General features: G+C 45.5%; 1 protein-coding gene across 1 annotated transcript in view; it reads right to left on the reverse strand.

The window, feature by feature from the left end:
• The window catches only part of LOC119371620 (solute carrier family 22 member 8), a 227,182-nt gene extending 207,875 nt beyond the window's left edge, over positions 1–19,307 (reverse strand). The window contains exons 1-2 of the mRNA XM_037645075.2: positions 19,206–19,307; positions 6,482–6,854 (exon numbers count right to left, since the gene is read on the reverse strand). Of these exons, the coding sequence (XP_037501003.1) occupies positions 6,482–6,847 (366 nt within the window). The 5' untranslated portion in view covers positions 6,848–6,854; positions 19,206–19,307. The remainder of the gene's footprint in view (positions 1–6,481; positions 6,855–19,205) is intronic.
• Between the last annotated feature and the right edge of the window lie 2,892 nt (positions 19,308–22,199).

The following is a 22,199-nucleotide window of genomic DNA, read 5'->3' on the forward strand; positions in this document are numbered from 1 at the left end:
ACCGTGTGTGGGTCTGGACGCCGATACGCCGACGTGGGCTCAGTGAAAAACTTCTTCGGCGATACTTCGGGCCATACAAGGTGCTTCGACGTCACGGCGCTCTTGACTACGAGGTCGTCCCGGACGGCATTACGAATAAAGTCTAGTAAGGTCAACTTGTTGGCTAGTTGGTAAAGCATGATGAAACGGGAAACAGCGCGGTAAACGACGACAAAGAAGGAACACACACACTACACCACACGAAGCGCTGACTTACAACTGAAGTTTATTCGGGCGAAAAGTATATAAATACACTTTTAGGCGCACCACGTCACAAACAAAATGACATAAACAAAGCATGAAAAACACAGAGACACAAAAAACAGAAACCTTGGTTATCGCCACATGGTGCATCGTGACTGGAAGGCGTAAGCGTTTCAGTTGATACGGTTAGCCGATAAATACGAAATTTGTTTGTCAGATAGTAAAACAGATGGACTACTAACGCACTTTTCTTTTAACAATGAAATGTGATGCGCTTCGATAATCTCTCTTGTCATTTGATTTTTGTTCCTAGCTAACACGTCACAATTTTCAAACTTAGGGCGACAACCACACTGCTTACAATGAATACCCAAATGGCCACTAACGGAACTGGTCACGTTATTGTTATGCTCCCGAAGTCTATCATTTAAACACCGGCCAGTCTGGCCGATGTAGAATCTGCCGCATGACAAGGGAATGCGGTAGACGACGTTACTTATACATGACACGAAAGGTGACTTGTGTTGTTTACTACAGCCGATACTATCATCGGGGGTTGTCACAAGTTGTCAAAAATGTGTAACCGCGTCAACAGCACCCCCGATGATAGTATCGGCTGTAGTAAACAACACAAGTCACCTTTCGTGTCATGTATAAGTAACGTCGTCTACCGCATTCCCTTGTCATGCGGCAGATTCTACATCGGCCAGACTGGCCGGTGTTTAAATGATAGACTTCGGGAGCATAACAATAACGTGACCAGTTCCGTTAGTGGCCATTTGGGTATTCATTGTAAGCAGTGTGGTTGTCGCCCTAAGTTTGAAAATTGTGACGTGTTAGCTAGGAACAAAAATCAAATGACAAGAGAGATTATCGAAGCGCATCACATTTCATTGTTAAAAGAAAAGTGTGTTAGTAGTCCATCTGTTTTACTATCTGACAAAGAAATTTCGTATTTATCGGCTAACCGTATCAACTGAAACGCTTACGCCTTCCAGTCGCGATGCACCATGTGGCGATAACCAAGGTTTCTGTTTTTTTGTGTCTCTGTGTTTTTCATGCTTTGTTTATGTCATTTTGTTTGTGACGTGGTGCGCCTAAAAGTGTATTTATATACTTTTCGCCCGAATAAACTTCAGTTGTAAGTCAGCGCTTCGTGTGGTGTAGTGTGTGTGTTCCTTCTTTGTCGTCGTTTACCGCGCTGTTTCCCGTTTCATCGGCATTACGAACTCCCAGCGACGCCGCGCACGACCTGAAGTCGTCCATGTCGTGCGTCTTAAGCCGTTTTTTGAGCGTTAGCGAACCTGGGGACTCTACTTTTTCCTTTGTTATTGTAATTTATTTGTGTATGCACTTGTTTTTTTTCCTTTCCATGTTCTGTTGCAAGCATCGGGACGATGCTTTTTCAGAGGGGGGCAATGCCACGCCCGCTTCTTCTTTTATTTTGATGTGTTAGAGTTTGACCAATCAAGGACGGTTATCAAAGCTCGACGCTGGCCGCGAAGCAGTGTTCGAGAAGCTTCACGATTTTAGTAGATCGTTTTGTTAAGATTGCGCGCCGCACGCGAATGTTCCACCTTTGTCGAGAGATAACGCCGCCACCAGCGATATTGCTGGAAAATTCTATAGCGCCTGTATAAAAGCCGACGCGCTTGACCGCTTGTCAGTTGATCGACGGACGACGCCCTGTTCGCCGCTATCATTGTACAGCGTGTATTGCTGTAGTTCTAGTTCTCATTTTCCGGCCACAAGTTCGGCCAAATAAACAGTTTCATCCTGCAAACGCCTACTGCTGTCTTCGTCGACGTCACGACCACGTGACAATATGACAGGCGATATGAGTAATACGCGCAAGTATTTTATTTTGAGTAATTATTTGTCACAATTTGAGCAATCAGTGCTAACAGAAACAATCCCCGCAGGATATTCTTTGGGAGTTGCGTAAGCTTTTCGTTTTATGCACCTCCCCGGACCGCCATTTTCTTCTGGCGCGTCTGTCCCATCGCATCCCGCTCTATGGTTAAAATATGAGACCGTGGAGCAAAACGGGACAAGGAGGAAGCAAGAAGAAGAGACGTATACAAGCGCACACTACCAACTGATTTATTCTCGAAAAGACACTCATTATATATGACATTACGCACATGCGCAGACGGCCGAAATCAAAACCGATCTTGCAAAAAAAAAAAAACAAATTCACTGCTGTGCAGAACGATAGAAGGAACGCTGACACACCCACTGCCGTACAGCTTAATGAAATAGACCTCAACCAATTCTCTGGCGACTGTGTCAAGCCTTCTCTTTAGAATATTCTGGATGAAAACAGGGGCACACATGTACAAGGTTTACAATAAAATGGTAGAAGCGAGCACGTAGGATTTTTTTGTGCACAACACATGCTCCTGTAACCGAACATTAATGCATCGGCCTGTTTGGCCGATGTAAAGACTGCCACAGCTCAATGGAATCAAATACGCCACACCGACACAGCACTCCCCAAACGGATACTCATGCTTGATATCACAGCAACGTTTCTTATCACCACGTTTCATTACTCGCCTAAGAACGCTAGACAATTTGCATGGTGCCGAGAAGACCACATGGACATTGAACCTTGAAGCAACCTTCTTAACATTGTGAGCGACTTTATGAGTGTGCGGGATGACTACAGGCTTCGTTTTTTGTCTTGGTGTTCTAAAGCATGACTCTGAGTCTTGTCTTTCATCTTCTTTAACATTCCTTCTACTACAGAAGCAACCACAGTCCGGGTAAAACCGGACTGTGGCTGTAAACCGGACTGTTATATTTTAACTATACACCAACTAGCCCAGCAACAAATTTTATTGGACTACCTTTCTTGTACAGTGGGCCCTTTTAGTCCTATGTCAACGTCGCATCCAGACCTGAATGGCCTAAGCAGCCAAATTTCCTTCTCGTCGTGCCGCGCGAGGGCGATCGCCTTCTGCTTGAGAAATGGCCTTGTGCCTGGTGAGATGTGTGCGCTTTTTGGGTGCATGATGCCGTCTGTGGGACATGGAAAACGCCTCCTCAATATGCTGCGTTCAAAGTTATGGCGCCAAGTGCGCATACTGCACGACCGGATGCGCCTGATTTGCTATGCCACGCATTCCAGCATGGTGGCGGAGCTAAGGTACCGTCCTATCAAGAAACAGACTGCGCAGAATACGGAATTTCTGTTGCAAAGGCTACTGCTTCAGCTGCCCAGGTGCGCCAAGTCTCGGCGTGGTGTGGGTAACCTGGTTGTGCTAGACGACCTCCAGGTACCGCAGGAAGTCGCCGATGGCCTCAAGAAAGGGCCGAAGTTTAGTGTGCCGCCCAGGATACCTGCGCATGAGCTCCTGTCAATTAATCGTCGTGTGTCAAGGAAAGCACCGCCGGAGGACCAACAAAGATGCCTTTTGGATGGTGTGGGCTGTCTCATAAGGTCGGCTCCAAGGATGCACCTGAGGAAGGACCACATGAAAAGCGCTGAGAACTTTCTCAAAGAACGGGACCTTCGCCTGCTGATGTCCGACAAGCAGGGTGGTTTTGTGGTCATGACATCGGGGACTTTTGGTGTGAAAGCTGCTCAGGCCTTGGACAAGAACTTGACTCAAGTGAAGAAAGCTGCGCTCATGGTAAAGTCAACGGCGATTTCTTTGTGCAAAGATCTTGGGTTGATTAAACTTGCTGAGGGTAATAGCGACTCTAAAGGGAAGAACCTCACGGCTAGTTCCCTTCAGGCGCATAATCAGTGAGAATGGTGCTTGGCAGTTGAATCTTAGCCGGTACCTTCAGAGGCACCTGAAGACCTTAGAACTGGATGATCCGTTCCGCGTAAAGAACTCGACTGAAATAATTGAATTTCTGAAGGATAACCAGTCAATAGGCGATGTATTCTCCATAAATGTGGAAGATCTATTCCATTCCCCACCAAGAGCTATTCAGGGCAGTCCGGGTGTGCATTGGAAAGAATGGGGTTTTGGCTTTTCAGAATTGGTGTGGCATTAGCGTTGAAAACTTCTTAGGTTTACTCGTGTTTTATCTTGGTGCCACGGTTGTTTCTTTCGAGAATCAGTTATTACTGCAGAAGCGAGAAATTTGCATAGGGTCATGTGTAGGACCGGTGCTAAGCGAAATATTTTTGGTAGAAGTTTATGAAGGTTTGGATAGGGCTATGCAGGGGGTCAATGTTTTACGTACCTTTAGATATGTTGACGATTTTTTTATTATCTTGGGTAAAGAGCAGGGGGCACCGCTGCAACAGCGTGTGTCTGTGGTTTTAGATGAGTTTATCAGCCGTGGGAAAGGGCTTACTTTCACTTTTGAGACACCCGTTGATAACGGGCTTCAATTTTTAGACATTTTTTTAAATGCTTGTGACAAACACGTCTGTTGGATGCACAGACCACGTGTGCGAAAAGAATTTTAACCTTATGATTCTACCCATTCCAAAACAGTGAAAAGAGCAATTGCTTCTGCGTGTTTAGATGCAGCGATCAAGAAATCGTGTTTGCACACCATGAAGGCGAGCTTTGACGTACAAATTTCGCGCCTCTCTGCTGCCGGTTTTCCCCGGACTGTGGTTGCTTCTGTAGTAGAATGAATGTTAAAGAAGATGAAATGCAAGACTCAGAGCCCTGCTTTAGAACGGAAAGAGAAGAAAGCGAAGCCTGTCGTCATCCCTTACACTCATAAAGTCGCTCATAACCTTAAGAAGGTTGCTTCAAGGTTCAAAGTGCCTGTGGTCTTCTTGGCGCCATGCAAATTGTCCAGCGTTTGTAGGCTAGTAATGAAACCTGGTGATGCGAAACGTACCTGTGATATGAAGCATGAGCATCGTTTTAGGAAGTGCTGTGTCAATGTGGTGTATTTGGTTCCATTGCGCTGTGGCAGTGTTTACATCGGCCAAACAGGCCGATGCATAATGTTCGGTTACAAGAGCATGTGTTGTGCACAAAAAACTCCTACGGGCTCGCTTCTACCATTTCAGTGTAAATCTTGTGCATGTGTGCCCCTGTTTTCATCCAGAAAATTCTAAAGAGAAGGCGTGACGCAGTCGCCAGAGAATTGGCTGAGGTCTATTTCATTAAACTGTACGGTAGTGGGTGTGTCCGCGTTCCTTCTATCGTTCTGCACAACAGTGAATTTGTTTTTTTTTTTTTGCAAGATCGCTTTTGATTTCGGCCGTCTGCGCATGTGCGTAATGTCATGTATATTTAGTGTCTTTTCGAAAACAAAACAGTTGGTAGTGTGCGCTTGTATACGTCTCTTCTTGTTTCGTCCTTGTCCCGTTTTGCGGCACCGCCTTACATTTTAACTATGCACCAACTAGCCCAGCAACAAATTTTATTGGGCTCTCTGTGGTCGCGACGTTCGACGAAGACTTCGGAGAGAGTGCCACGCTGCTGCATTTGTTTTGCACCGAGGGTATACACAACGCATTCATGCAAGTCACATATGTTCATGCTTTGCAAGCACTGAAGTACAGAAAAAAAGTGGATGCGTAGTGTAGTGGCTAATAGCGGGAAGGCCCGGGTTGAAAACGTGAGGTTTTTTATTTTATTTTATCCCCTCGTGGGGACGATGCGACACACCGACCGACGGACCTCAACGAGTGGGCACAGGCGGGCTTACGCACTTTCCCCACTCTATGCAAGCTGGTCGATAGCAAAACACCGTTGGCCCAATCAATTAGACGAAGTTGAATGTTTATCTTTTAGGCACTTGCGCGAAACAAACAAGGAGGAAGAAAAGAGCACACACGGACAAGCGCTATATGTTAGATTGCACACACGAGCAAGCGCAAAAGTTTTTAGATTGCGCTTGTCCGTGTGTTCTCTTTTCTTCTTCCTCGTTTGTTTCGCGCAAGTGGCTAAAAGATGAATTCGTTCGAACAAGGCCGGCCAGCAGTTTTGCTTGAATGTTAAGTTCGATTTGCAGTTTCTTTGAGTTCTTTAAGATACTGTGGAAAACATTTCAAGCAAAGTACGCAAAGCCTGCGTGACTAAGTGAAATTAAGTAATAGTAGTTAATCAACAAGTCTAAGAGCAGCAGCACTGCATCGTGTTACTTGTTCCCCGAGCTGTAGAAACAAGTGAACAGATAAAGTTTTCTCAAGCTGAAAATCAATGTCCAGGCGAATCCAATTCCGAATGAGAAAGTCATAGGGACGAAAGCGGTTCGTTTCTTTAGAACGTAGGCCTTGAAATCCGTGTGCGGCCAAGTTTTGACTCACCTCATTGACGATGGTGCTTTCATAGATAGAGGTGTCGTACTCCCATCTGTCGCAGGGGAGTGTCTGGTTAGTGTCCACCTCCCATGAACCATTGGCGACCTGGTACACGCGATACATGCGGCACCGAGCGAAGCCTTGGTCATACCTGGGCACTGCCCACGACTTCCACTCGTCGCTGCTCATGTTCGCCACATACTCGGGTACCCCCTCAGGGCGTGCACACCAGTGGTCCATGTCGGGCGCTATGATAGGCGTCATCATATTCGTCCAAGCAGTCGGGAAGGCACGGAAGACAACAAGAAGTATCATGAGGGCATGGTAGGTGCCGAAACCTCCGAGGACATCCCCGATATCCACGGCTTCCATTCTGCTTCTGCGGGTACAGAGAACAGTGAGGACGTGAAAACTTCCGTCCCCTCCTGTTCCCACCGCCACCCCCCCCCCCAAAAAATAAAAATAAAGAATACGTCTACTATATTCATCCGTTCTTTATTACTCCTTACTAGGAGAAGGGTTTCTAAAGGTGGTTTCGTCATTTCCTAGCGAAAACAATACGTTACATAGGTCATAATTAAATAGAAAGTTACATAATAGAGAATGTACGATTGCTTGATTATTGATTAAAATTGAACCCATTTTCGGAACAAAGCCTATTTCACTTAATATGTATGATGCCCTTCTAAGAGAATTTTCTTGCGTTTCTTTGTTGCTTAGTAAATCTAGGGCAGTATTGCACAATGACGTAGAAATTAGTGGCGCACGGAGCCACCTCTTAAGGTGCGAGAGGGTTGGTATTCCGACGTGTGCGAACAGAGATGTCAGAATGGTGTGCGAGGTGAGGGGGACAAAAGTAGACGTGCTTCCTTCTGTGATGTGCATGGTCTGTATTGTCAGTTGGCCAAAATAATTAAGACGGAGTAATTTGCGTCCCAAAACTCCTCAGTTTACTTGTTGGTGAGAATGCTTTGCAAATTCATAATGTCCCGTCGGGGGATTGCCACCAGTATTTGCTTATTGTGATCACATGCAGCCTTGCAGGAAAATAAAATGCATGGACATATGGCGCAGTCCAACGCTGATACCCATGTTTACTGATGCTGCTAGGTGCTTGATTATTTTCTAGATCTCTGAGACGCACTAGAACTCACTTAAGTTTATAATAACGTCCGGAACCCAGGGTGTCGAACTAAAAGTTAATGGTTGTGTTCTAGTTCAACGCGCTTTGATTTCGTTTACTTTAGGAGAAAAATGAAAAAAAGTAATATAACACTGCACGAATCTGTGTGCGACGGTGAACCGGTTGGGCAGAAGGGCCCCACTCGCACTCGAGCTCGAAGCCGGCAAAAAACCAGGTGGCGCACCCGACAGGTTTCGGACTGACTATTTCGCCACGGCGAATGCCTTTCCGCTTCACCGGACGCCATACTTTAACTGCAGTACGTCATAAACCTCTTTACGCAAACATCCGGCCGAAATTTCGAACTCGCGGCGAAGGAGTCACTGGCGATTCTCATCGACGCAATCACTACCCCTGCTGCATGACAAAAACTCGCAGCCGCTGCAAAAACACGTTCCTCAAGAGCTTCATTCGCTTGTCGAGAACACGGCGAGTAGCAGAAGGTGCAGTCCGTTGGCGGGCTTTAACATATCTCGCTGCTGCGCAGCAGCGCTCCGCCGCCTCCGGGGTCTTCTGCATCTACGGATAACGCCTGCTTTAAAAGTATAAAGCTATTTGTGCTCCATGATATGCATTCATAAGTAAAATTCGGTTCGAAGAAAAGGGAAAAAAAACTAAAAAGAGAGCCAAAGCAGCATGTATTCACTTCATCCGATAGTGTACGTAGAAGTGGCGAAGGCAGCGACGGCGTGGCTACAGAACAGCTGTGAATGTCTTGAATAACCGCGTAAAACAATTTTCGCCCGTTTTGGTGTTTGCCCTTGCCTGCTCCTTCCGTAGTGTAAACGTGGCCTCTTTGCGTGGCCACCTTGCCTCTTTGGAAAAGGCTGAACAGTGTCATTGACTTATAGGCATGACGCAGGCGCAACTTTTGTTATAAGAAGAAATCAACTGCCCAGCACATGGGAGACATCGACTGATGTTTTAACACCAGCATAAATGATGTTATAGAGCTACAGCTAATACGTTGCTGGGGTATTTCGTGAGGTAACCACGATATGAACTCATTTCTGTAGTGTTTTGTTGCTTTTCGGTGTATATTTTCTAGATATGGGTAAGTGGTATCAGTGATGCATACAGGAAGTTATTGTTAGCCTATATAATCGAAAGAATGAAAAGTATTCTGTAGAGGCGCTACTAGAGCGTGTTTTTCATCTTTGCCGGAATAGCGCATAAGTTTTGCCACTGGGACGCATTCAAGCCGGCCAGCTTAAATTTTCACATTTCACCACCGAAATCCAGGGTCATAATTCTGGGGCCTTATTCATAAACCTTTTTCTTGCGTACGTGATTCTTAGCTACGACGTCTCGCATCGGAAAGGGGTACGATAGCACTGGTATGCATTTAACATCGTCTCCGCTGCTGTGGGCAAGCACGGAAGCCGATGAAACGACAACCAAGGAAGGCCTGTTGGCGTCACGTGCTACGTGACGCCAACAGGCAAAAAAAGAGTGTTCCACACTCGCCGCCATGGCTGCGATTGGCGCTGACTAGCACTCTTAGGTTTAAATGCCCATATCTACCCCATAAAGCGGACGAGAAGATGACCGCCGCCGTAGCTCAGTCGTACAGCATCGGACGCGTTAAAACGAAGGTCACAGGTTCGGTCCCTGCCGGTGGCAAGTTATCTTTTCGTCCACTTTACTTTCTTCAAATTTATATCCCAATTATTACAAATGACATCTCCTATACTTTCGTTGGCATTATTGTCTGTTCTCATTAATACTGTGCCTAACAAAGAAAAAACGAGCCCTTAAAAAGCCATCTTCTTTCCTTCAGTTTTCGTGTATGTGAGTTGTGAGTGTCAGCGCTGTGTTTCCGTTTCGCTTCTTCACTCTGTCTGTGTGTGTGGTTGCGCTGCCGGTAAATATGGTGTATGTCCAGCTAGCGAACCGGATGCGAGCACACCATGAGATTCGAATGACATGCATGACAATCATGACATGCATGTCATGATTGTCATGTTACCACCGGTCATTTATCTTCGTCATGCAGTCACGTCACGCAATACCAGTTGTGGTGTATGTCAAGCTAGCGAACCGGCCACGAGCGCACCATGAGCGTGGCATGTCAATCATGCCATAGATAGATAGATAGATAGATAGATAGATAGATAGATAGATAGATAGATAGATAGATAGATAGATAGATAGATAGATAGATAGATAGATAGATAGCTACGCTCAAAGTCGCACAAATTTGCTAAGAAATGCTTCGGATTTAAAAGCACCAGTGCACTTGCGGAGCTGACGACGGCAACCCTAACCACCAACACCAGCGCAACCTCTCGTCTTCACATGAAATGGAAATTCAGTCTCACTGTCAGTGTAGAGACCCGCAACCGGGATTGAGCTGGCACAACCATCAATTTCGCCGGAGGGCCAGTCGCTGCACTACGCCCTGCTTTTGAACGAGAAACGTACTCGCCAGTCACTAACCGCGGTGCATGTCGCTGCCTCCGTTTGAGCCGCCTGCTCTTCGTGGTCAACGACAGCACCTGCTGGCCTACACCGTAGCCTACCTGCCTATCGTTACCGCCACAGCCAGTGATCGCTAACGCGGCACTCCACATCCGCGCTCCATGCAGCGAGCATCGTGTGGTATGGGGTCTGGTGAACGACGCAAATAACCGGTTCAGGAGCCGGCACTAATGGGTTTTGTGATTACCGATGTCAGTTTCGCAATGCAGTGCGCGAGCTTCCTGAGCCTTTCAACATGAATGTGGTTGTTCGCGGTCGGTTTCTACCGAATATACGCCACATACCTACCTATACTTTTTGGCAGCAGTGGTGGCAGAACCGGCAGATCTGCTCATTTTTGTCTGTCTGCGCAAATTTTTCGTCGACCCCTGTCTTCCTGTCGGTGGCCTGTGTGGGGCCCATCTTCCTGCTATCAAGTTTCATCGCATCCTGTGCCATTTTTACGCCGCGACTTCTTCAACCGAACTGCAATCTCCATCTGAAGCTACCGACGATCTCACCGCTGGGGGCCACCACCATCACCGAGCTTCACTATACAGTCATCGACCCTGAGGACAGCGGCTCTTTAGCAGCAGCGGTGGCACAACCGGCAGATCTACTCTTTTTCGCCTGTCTGCGCAGGTTAGTTCACGCCCTGTAAAAATTTGCTTTCTTGTTAGCGTGTTTTCTGTGTTGCCGCTGCTGCCAAGTGAATTGAATTTGTTCTGTTTGCTACATTTCCTGCTACTATGTCAACACTAAATGAATGCCCTACATGTAATGATGCCATTAAATCGGATGAATTATCGGTGGCGAGTGTAGCAACTGTTTTCACATTGGAACATGTGCTGGAATATCAGAAAAACAGTATAAAAAGATGTCCGAATCGTCTAAGCAAAAGTGGGTTTGCTCTACGTGAAGAGAGAGAGAGAATAAAAGAAAGGCGGGGAGGTTAACCAGCGCTGAGCCCGGTAGGCTACCCTGCACTGGGGAAGGGGGAAGGAAAGTTAGGAGGAGAGAGAAGTCACTCTTTCAGCCGACGTAACGGTTCCGCCTTTGACATCACAAACGGCGAATCAGTCTGGTATCCTTGAGAAAACGCAACAGCGCTTTCGTTGCCTTGCGGAACTGTGACGGGCAGCCCCATGGACCCAATATTTTCGCGACAGTGAAAGCGCTTCCGTCCATTTGATTTAGTGCAGTGCTGAGGTGGAGCCTGTCGTTTACGTATGTCTGGCCGTAACACAGAAGGTGCAAAGACACTAAAGAAAGTGTCGAGATCACTGAAGGGAGGCCGGAAGCTGAAGTTGACATCAGATCCATTCTCAGTGGTATAAGTCAGGAGTTAGACGAGTTGTTACCGTTCAGGGAATAATTGAATATACGAACAGCGCAACTGACAAGGACAAAGGAAGGTAACAACACACAGCGCCGTGTTCAGGGAAGCAGCGCCGACCATCGAGCGGTCGATACAGCTCATGTCGGACAAGTACGATGAGATGTTGACAAGACTTGCCACGCAAGAAAAAGATACGAAAGAAATACGCAAAAGACTTGAACGCCTTGAACAGAACACCTGCGCTAGTTATGATGCTACAAGAAGACTGAGGCAGATTTAAATGAGCTCGACTGGAGAAGCCGCAAGTTAAACTTGGAAATACATGGTGTTGGTGTCTCTGAAGGGGAAAATTTGCTTGCAAAGGTAAATTCTGTTGCCAGCATGGCTGACGTTCGTGCACTTGATGCAAGAGACGTCGCTGCCATTCACCGCCTCCCGTGCAAATTTGGCCAAACAGCAGGTATAACCGTTCGGTATATCAGACGATCTATTAGAGACGAATGGCTGCATAATCGGTCAAAACTGAGAGAAAAGAAATCCAACCTCTTCATCTAAGACAACTTGACCAGTCAAAGCCGGCAACTGCTTCGACAGGCTACGGAATGGGCGAAAGAAAATGCGTTCAAATACGCATGGCACAAGAACGGGAAAATCCTGCTGCGCAAAACCGACGATGATTCCGTGTTAGTAGTGCGTCACAGGTCCGACTTTCCCGTCTAAGCCTGCTAGTTGTTGACTGTATCTAGATTAATATCATTGCTCAAAATGGCTAGTAAAAATCTCTTTCTTCCGTGCTAGTTAGATACTTTTGTGGCAAGACGCCACGCACATTCCATGAAGTGTCTTCATCTAAATGTTCGGGGGGGCCGATATAAGCAAGAAGGCCGACATAAATGACTTTATCAATGGCTTTCATTTTCTTTTTGGTGCAGTAATTCTCAGTGAAACTTGGTGCAGGGACAACCGTGCTTTCTTCAAATTTTCATCTTAACAATCCTATTGTGTGAACAGAACTAATCGTCGAGGCGGTGGCGTTATGTTGTTGCTAAGAGAGCGAGTAAACTGCAAGCTGCTTTCCAACTTTTGTATCTGTTGTGGTGATTTTGAAATAATGACAGCTCGTGTGAATGACTGTATGTTTTCTGTTTTCTATAGACCACCAAGTGGAAATCTTAAGCAAGAGCTTAATGCTGTCTTAAATCGCCGTAAATCGTCTCCACCTGTACAAAAGCTATATCTTGGTGGCCGCAAAATATTGGGCGATGATTTGGCGAATACATTTAATGATTATCTTGTGAGCAGTTGTAATTCGTGTGAATCTGCTGATATCACAAAATTTATGCCAGCTGGGAATACGTCTTCCTTCTTTCTTCACCCATTTATGGAGTCTGAAGTACTGCCAGTTTTTCTTTCGCTTAAAAATAGCTGAAGCTGTGACGTTCAGGGCATGTAGCTTCGTCCAATCAAGTATGTGCTTGATATCCTTTGTCCATATCTCACCTATATATTATTATGTCTTTGGCGAGCACTATCTTTCCCATGAAGGTGCAGATCGCAAGACTTTATGTGTTTTTAAAAAAGGTGACGTAAGCGATATCAAAAATTATAGACCTATTTCGATATTCCCAGTATTATCCAAAGGGCTGGGGAAACTTATAAATGTGCAAATGTCTAAATTTTTCGATAAGTACAATCTTATCTCTACAGCCCAATTTGGATTGAGGAAACGCCTGCCTACTGAGTTAAGGAAAGAAGATGGCTTTCTAAGGCCTCGTTTTTCTTTGTTAGACGCAATATTAACGAGAACTAACAGACAATAATGTCAAAATCTTGGCATTATTGTCTGTTATTGCTCATTAATATTCTGTCTACTGAGTTAGCCTTACTAGAACAAAAAGAATTCATTTAGTCACAGTTTGAAAGCAAGAATCTCGTGCTCGGCCTTTACATTGATTTCACTAAAGCATTTGATTGTATCCATCATTCCATATTACTTGAAAAAGTTGAAACTTACGGTATTCGCGGGCACTGCTTAAACCTCGTGAATTCTTACCTAGGTCATCGCTATCAATACGCCCAGGTTGAAAATTGCTGCTCATACTTAAAGCATATCAGTAGAGGCATTCATGAAGGCAGTATTCTCGGCCCATTTCTTTTTATAGTTTACATAAATGATCTGGCAAATACCTACAGTGATGCGAAATACGTCATGTACGCTGACGACGCTAGCCCATTTTTTTCGTCACCTGAACTTAATAGCGTTCAGAACAACGCCGACACTGCTCTAAAAGCTCTCCAAGAATGGTCAGCAGCAAAGGTTCTGCAAATTAGTACAAAGAAGACAAACGCCGTGATTTTCAGGCCGAAATCCAAGCAGATAAGCTGCGATCACATCACCATTTTATGCACATGAAACAACCCAACTAGTGAGTAGTGTGAAAATACAACCCAACTAGTGAGTAGTGTGAAAATACTGGCAGCTACCTTCACACAAAATATGCTTTGGGATGTACACATCAAATCGGTTTTAGGGAAGTTATCTCATGTGGTCGGTATGACGGCGCGTCACACATTTATATTATCTTTTAAAATAAAGCTTCTTGTTTACAGTGCATTCTTTTTTCTTCCTGATATTATTGTTTTCCTTATGGGGTACGACGACATATACCAATATTGAAAGACTTCATATAGTGCAGAAAAAGTTTCTACGAGCGCTTTTCAAATGGCCCTATATTTCCCATACTTCGGATTTATTTTTCAAAAGAAATATCATCCGCGTGTTTAACCTTTACAATTATAAGTGAAGTGTAACGTTTAAACGAGACATAAAAGAAAACTTAAAGTTTTTTATGAGTTATTTAATCCTGCTAAAAACACTCATTCATATGGCACTCGTTACATAGAACAGTGGAAGGTGGTCACTGCGCGGGCAAATTACTATGCAGCGAATATCATACACGCTACCAACCCTGTCAAATTCATTTCATAAATTGCACATTGAATTGCAGATAACTTCTGCACGAACACTGCGCGAACGTTTCATCAATCCATGCTCACATAGTAAATAAGAGTAAAATATTGCTTTCTTCATACTTTCTTACTGATGTGCCTGTATTTTTGTATGAAACTGTATAAATTTTTTTGGATATATTTGTATTCTGAATAGGTGTTCTATATGATCTTCTTTTCTTTTTGTGGATGTGTGCTATCGCTGCCTGCAATGTAGAGGTGGCTGCGAGCCTCTGTCAAGTTGCTTGTGTTTCAAGCAATTTTTCCCGCAGTCTCCTCGATCGTTGATGGAAATAAAGAAGTTATTATTATTATTATTATTATTATTATTATTATTATTATTATTATTATTATTATTATTATTATTATGTTATTACTTGTCCTACAGTCCAACCTTTCTTCATTTGGATTCTGTAAATTTCTGCGCGTCTCAAAATTCAGGGTACATGCTGAGAACATGCGAAAGACGAAGTCCCTAAATAATAAGCTGCCCGTGAAATACAATGTGACGTAGCATATCACCACCATAGGTCCGCCTGTCAGCCCCCGTCCATGGGGAGTCGCGGGAAAGAGGTCTGAAGTGGCCCACCGTGAATTTGAACTCATTCTTTAGTTCGACGTTATTTGTCGTCCCTCCAGCAGTTGAGTTCCATCTCTCCATGTGGTACAAAAACAGTACAATGACGACTGGTGTCCTTGTGGTGATTACCAAGCTTTTAATGCTCGCCGAATGCGCTCCGAGTCAATTTAATGCTCTCCGAATCAATATCCCCTTCTCCACATACGCGGCTTCTAAGCTCGCGTCGCAGGAAGCACAATCTACAGCATGACGAATTTGATGACCGCCTATCACCAAAATCCTATCGAGAATATTGAAATACCGAACGTAGCAGTCACTACCATATTTCGCCGGTCTGTGTTTCCACACGCCGTGCAGGTGGAAAAAGGCGGCGGAAACGTTCTAAACGTTCATGGATGAAGTTAAGCACTTACGTTTTCGCCAACCTTGACGACGTACGCTTTCCAAGCCGCACCTACGATCAGCACTGAGAGCACCTTCTCTTTGAGCGAGTGGGTCAATACGGCCAGGATCTAATGTATTTCTGGAGCCATTGAGCCAGCTCGGGCGCGAGTAATCAAGAACATACTTTCTACGAACTCCTTCCGCGAGAGTTCGTTGGCTCGCAAGCTGACAAACGCACTTCATGCGCCCTGCGAGCAAGTTATTTGCTAACCGAGCAGCTGCTTTGCTCGGATCATGAACGTCCTTTTCAGGAGGGAAGAACGTGGTAGGTGACTCAAGCGCTGTTGGCTATCTGCGGCTCGCTGCACCAACTCATCTGATGGTGGGCCGTTCACCAGGAGCAGTTGGTCAAATGCTACAGCAGGAGGATGCAACATGACGGTGCAATGCTGCAGCTAAACCTGGAGGCGGCTGAGGTTCCTCTCGAAGTGCCTGAGACGCTCGTTACTGCACCTTCGGGAAAGAGATATAGGCTCTCTATGTCTTTCTTAAACATTGAAGGCTGCACCTTTGACGTTGACTGAGTACAAGTCCTAGCCTTCGTCTTCAAGAACAACAGTTCTTCCTTCTCCGCGACATCTCTGGCACCTGAAATTAGGCAGATGGCACCGCATCGCGGATCACTTGTGTGTGTGCCGGTTCCTTGGATTGCCGTACTGTAGCCACCGTCCAGCCAAAAGATCCTATGCTGCTTCAATTATGGAAAGAGCGCGCCTCACTCAGTCTTGCTAAATGGCTGATTCGCTAGATACATGTACCTACACTGCTGACGTGTGTCACACTGCAGGCAACTTCTCGCCAGTTCGTGCTCCCATAATTTCAGTAGCCAATGTCTGATTCCCTGCGAAGCCATCCCGGAATCAGAGCAACATAGAGGTTTATCACAGACCGTTTTGTTTGGCCAATCATCAATAAAGACGTTCGAAGCCGGGCAAAATCATGTTACGCCGGGAAGGTGACGCGTGCACAGCCATAAAGCGATTTCGGCAAATTCAGAAAGCACTTGCACTTAGGCTCGGTGGGACTTCTTTCTCGTCGCCGAAAACACCGCTTCACGTGTGTGCAACGGTGCTGAAGTTGGCCTGTGGCAGCTCTTCAGCAAGACATCATGGCTCATGAGTGGCAGAAGCATCAGACTGCGAGAGCATTCCATGCACCATGAAGCCGAAATTGAAAAATTGCGTTGATCACACGTTCCAATCTGAAGTAGCTCAACCTAAAAATGAGTTTCCCCAATTCGAAAGAGTACACGCACGTACAGAATCAACCAGTCTCATCACGAACATATATGTAACCCACCACAAATATTTACTTTGGTCAATTCATAAATTGTGTTGACTCACGTTCAAAACTATCTGGCCCACACCAAAAAGTGACCTCACCAAACCCCGAAGTTTGTGTGGCCTTCCTGTACAGTTGACTTTGCTCAATTAGAGAAATGATTTGGCTTATTTTTGAAATCGACGTGGATTCTTGAGAAATGAAAAACTTCGCGGTCGTGTGGGTTTGCTGCCTTTCTGGAGGACGAGACTACTCTGGTCTGCGTGGTTGTTTGTCTCCACAAGAGCATTATATTCGACCGCTTCCTTCGTTTTATTGATTTTGAACGCCACCTGCTGTGTGTCCATCTGGTTTATGCTCCAGAATATGGATTTGCCACACCAAAACAGCTAACCAACCCTATTTATTGTGACTGCAACAAATATGGTCATGAATCATACAGCACTTTTAATGTACAGCTTTTTATTTGCTAAAGCTTACGACAGCAGAAGCAAGCAGTCCACATCGTAATCACAGTTGGCTCTTGACGAATAAGCTGAGTCAGTTGTGGAGATGCTGCGATAATAATCTGGAGTTATTCCAGGGACAGTATGACGCAAAGTCACGTGGGCAGTGTGGTAAAAGTTTCGGGGCCTGCTGATTTTCGTAACTTAGCAAAATCAAGATTTTGGAAAAAACGCCCAGATGAACAACTTAGCAGCATTTCATTAACATCGTTACCAACATCATCGCTTAAGAAGCATTCCAACCTACACGTTGGATGATAAAGACTGCTTATTGATAAGGTAATGATCGTTATCATTTGCAATCAAGTAGAGTGCTTGTAGCAGAGATCACATAAATATAACGCACGTTTGGTTGCAGCTAATCACTTTATTCTCGTGATACGGCTTGGATACATTCTCCAGCCACGGCAATGACAGTACCAGTGATGGGTAAGTATTAGTCCAGTATAACCCTTTCCCTCCAGTTCACGAGTACAGTTGTCATGACATTTCGCACCTAAATGACCGATGATGACTCATCAACAAAAATGGGTCCAACGTGAATACTATACTCGTCATACTTGTGTTTCCTGACGCTCGATGACCATGCTTGTCCATATTGTGCCTTTTGTGTATTTATTGCCATCTTCCAGTGTATTGCCATGCGGTGAGGCTATATTTGAGCTATCGTTTTTACTCAGTTAGTGAAATCAAGAAACTCCAATGGATTGAAATAATGGTGCCGCTTTATTCATAGAAAAAACCTACAAATTAGGCAAAAGATTTCAGGCAAATTTGGTACAATTTTCTTAATTTTATCAGTGGGAAAGGGTTAAATCTGACTCACTACATACAGGCTTTTCACTCACTTTGTTAAGAAATGCCATAATGTCACACATAAAAATATGGCATTTTCGTCGCTTCAAAGCAGGAGACAATAGCTGCATTTTAGATATGCTAACATGCTAACAAAGTGAATGAGTACGGTTGCCAGGTTTGGCTAATTCGCGCCAGCTTGGCTGGTTTTTAAGGCCGGTGGCGGCAGAAAAAACGTCTTTGATACTTGGCTACTTTGTAGCTACTTTTCTGTCTCCTCAATTTGAACGAAAGTATCAATATATTCTGAAGTCGCAGCCGCTGGCGCTCGAGTATGCGGTGTCTAAACATGGCGGTCAAAGCGTGTTTCCAGCTCCCAAAGCTGAATCTGGCGCATACATTTTACAAACGAAAGACCTTTGAACACGTGGCTGGGATTTGTCTGCGAATGTTTCACAGTGTCTTGTTTTGCCGAACACCTAATGCGACTTTAAACTGTAATTAGAAGTGAATAGGGAAAGCAATACGTATTCAGGACGCTCTTCGACATTATAAATCGGATACCCGGCCTGTGTGATTTCTTAGGTACCGACTGCGCCTCGGAAATATTATCTGCTTGGAATTGCCCATCGCGCTGGAAACGATTGCGAACGTGACTGCAATTTATTCTTCATTCCTAGCAACTAAGCCCACCCATGGAGTACTCATCTTTATTGCCGCCACAAGGCTGGTACTTCCACTCCTTTCAAGAGAGGTTACGCAAGGCTCTAGTGAACAGAGTGCAACAGCGAAAGAAACTTTGGACTAAATCAAGTGAACAAATCAAGTGAACAATTTGTACTTTGATCTCTGGATTTATTATTTTGAAGGCTTCTTGCTCTCCTTATTTACATTACTACAAAAGGACTGTTACATTGCTCGTTGAAATATAAACATCGCCGTTGTTTTTATTCATGTGGGGTTACATTTGGGTAACTTTACCACCCTTGGCTCAAGTTGGCTACTTTTTGGCTTGTTTTTTCAATTCCTTGGCTATTTTTGTGGTTTCGACATGGCAAAGTGCGTAATACGGGCTTTTGGTTTCCTATACCATAATCGCAGAGATGCTACCTGTTCGCTACTCACGAACTTACCTCTTCAGGAAAGATCTCTAGTGTGGCACACTTCCCTACAGCGGCATAGCTCGTCCCCTTTCTATGCGACGAACAAGACAGCCAAGAGAGCATGCGTAGAGTGAGGTTGCACAAACAGGTCAGCAGCCGCGCAGACGAAGGAGTGGAAATCTAATAGCAGAGGATCTTGTTGCCCCTCGATACGTACACAGCATTCGTCACGTGCAATAGAAAGACTTTTCCGCTTGTCTGCCCAATACGGCTCAATTGCCACTTCCCGTCGTGGCGGTGATGTGTTATATCGATGGCAGGCGAGGCTCGACGCGCCGTCATCTCCATCTGCGCAACGCAAGACCGAAGGGATGCCGTTATATCGATCAGGCTCTTCCGCGGTGGCCATCGGCGGCACTTCCCTCTCCAATGTAAGCATTCCGAGCTCCGGATCATGATATTTACACCGCACCATACATGCTGATGTAGTGAACATTCCATTTTAAAGTAAAGCGAGAATTTTAGCAAAGTTTTCAACTCCAGGAAGAAGACTAGACGCACACACAAGCGCAGAACTTCCAACAGACTTTATTTACGGAAAGCAGGTGATTGATAGGATCTTCAAAAGAACAGAACAAGGAACAATCGCAACGACCCTGTTAAAAAGAACAGCGAGGTGCGCATCACGTGACCTAATATGTCCATCTAAGAATTCCGTTTCATTTCTCGAAAGCGCTGTGGAAGGAGAGCCGACACAGCCATCTCCCCTTTTTGCGATGTGCAATGCCTCGATTACTCCCCCTTCATATGTAGACTTATACTCGGCGACAACATTTCTTGGCACCACTGTGGAAGCTACAGTGCCAAAGTGCCTGCATGCACCATGAAATAGTACCTATATTTATTTTCTAATTCGAAAAGTTACCTAGCTCGAATAAATAAAGATTTCTTCATTATAAAAAGAGAACGAGTATGCGAAGCCATTCGTGAAAAAAAATTTTATTTAAACTTGAAGTTTGTTTCTGTCTTTTTAATTTCTTGGACAGCACCACGTTTTCCTCACGCCTGCACCACATTTTCCTCACGCCTGTTCTCTCAGAGGCTCAGTAAACATGGGGGGCGATCGGAGATCTCTGTTCTGCGCCGTTCGTTCGCGTTCGTTCTGGTGATCGCACGCGATTGGCTGAAGCCGGACAACTCACGCCACTCTAAGAGGCGTGGCCATTTCTTTTTTTTCCTTGATGTTTTCTTTTTTGGTGACGTCATGCCGCGTCATAACGAGCACGTCGCCTGCTAAAAGTGAACGGAGAGCGAGCCCGTTCGCTCGCGTTCTCTCGAGCGAACAACGGCGTCGCGCGGCATGTATTTGGAGTGATGCGGCGGTTGCGGCTGCCGCAACAGCTGATTTTGAGAAAATGGCGCTTGCAACGGTGCTTCCCTGCTACTTTGGCGTTTCTCGAAGCAGATGCAGAATGGTAGGAGGTGCGAAATGCGTCTGAAGAGATGAGCGAGTGTGAATTCCAGCGTCGCTTTCGTTTCTCGAAACGTGCTGTACGTTGGTTGTGCGACGAACTCGACCCCGTCATCGGGTGCCAACGAACCAGTGGGATTTAAAGAGAGCGGAAGGTGTTGTGTGCGCTGAGATTTTTTTGCGATCGGATGCTTCCAGCGAGCTGTCGGCAGCGAGGAATTCATCGGCCTGTCGCAGTCATCCGTCAGGAACACGCCATTGCTGTCGTTCGCGGGCAAAAACGCTGGGTGGCCTTTTCCGGAGACCACAGACGCGAAGAGTGAACAAAGGCGGCGTTCGCGCGGCTCGGGCGGATTCCCGCTGTGGTCGGGTGCGTGGATGGTACGCTCATCGCAATCCAGAAGCCCCATGGCCTGAGCTTCGAGGACGCGACGCATTACATGTCGCGGAAGGGATTCTACGCATTCAATATCATGATCGTGAGTATTATTCATCCATTATATGCGTAGCTAATTGTTTCATTTATATTGCTTAAACTTTCCGCTTTACTGAGGCTGTTGCAATTGAGTATAGTGCGAGTGGTATTTTCGATCTATCTACAACGGGAATTGGTACGTTTCAGGGCACTTCGCTTAGGAAAGGCGATGAAATCATGCGACGCGGGGTACACTTTGGTTCAGCGGCCTGCACAGTGCATAATTACCGTTGCTCGTTCGCCGTGTGTACCCGAAGCTTGATTCTCGATTTGTATTTGTTGAGATTAGCGCTCCCAGAATGTGCCGTAGTACGTCCTTATTGTTCATTGTCGTGATGGACGTTACATGGATCAATTCACGTACATTAAATACGCATTGTTTCATAACCCGTTTTTCAGTCGCAAGTTTTTCATGTTGTAGGTATTTTGTGATACATTGCCTTAAACATACAGCAGTAATTTGGTTAAAAGGCTTTGGTGGCTGGAAGATGGGTTGTTCCAAGCAGTAAACATGCAGACTACCCTTTGACACTGCATTGTCCGCGTGTTAGAACTTATGGTACAAGTCCTACCCTGTCGATGATTTGTTCATAGCTATGTTTCAACAGTCAGTAACAGTGCAGACAGATGTAGTTACATTAACATAATACCCAACATTGTACCCAATGTATTTTATGGGTACAATTTTGACTGAATTGAATTCTGCAGACATGTGATGCCGACCTCTGGATTCTGGATGTCAGTCCATGTTTCCCGGGGTCATGTCATGACTCGTGGGTATGGTGGGGGAGCCCTCTCCGTCAGCACCTGGAAGCAAAACTGCGGCTTGCTTGGTAAGTGCTGTCAATGCTTGACACATTCAAGACGTTATCACTACAGCTGTCATGCCGCCCTCGTGCAGGAGACTCCAGCTATCCATTAGAACCGTGCCTCCTGACACCAGTGCTTGGACGACCAGCTCCTGGCACCCCTGAGAACCACTACAACAAGGCCCACACCGCCATGCGCACTGTTGTGGAGAGGTGCATCGGGGTCCTAAAGAGCAGGTTCCAAAGCTTACAGCGTTATCAGACCCTGC

The sequence above is a fragment of the Rhipicephalus sanguineus genome, chromosome 1, assembly GCF_013339695.2.
Source record: "Rhipicephalus sanguineus isolate Rsan-2018 chromosome 1, BIME_Rsan_1.4, whole genome shotgun sequence".
Taxonomy (NCBI): domain Eukaryota; kingdom Metazoa; phylum Arthropoda; class Arachnida; order Ixodida; family Ixodidae; genus Rhipicephalus; species Rhipicephalus sanguineus.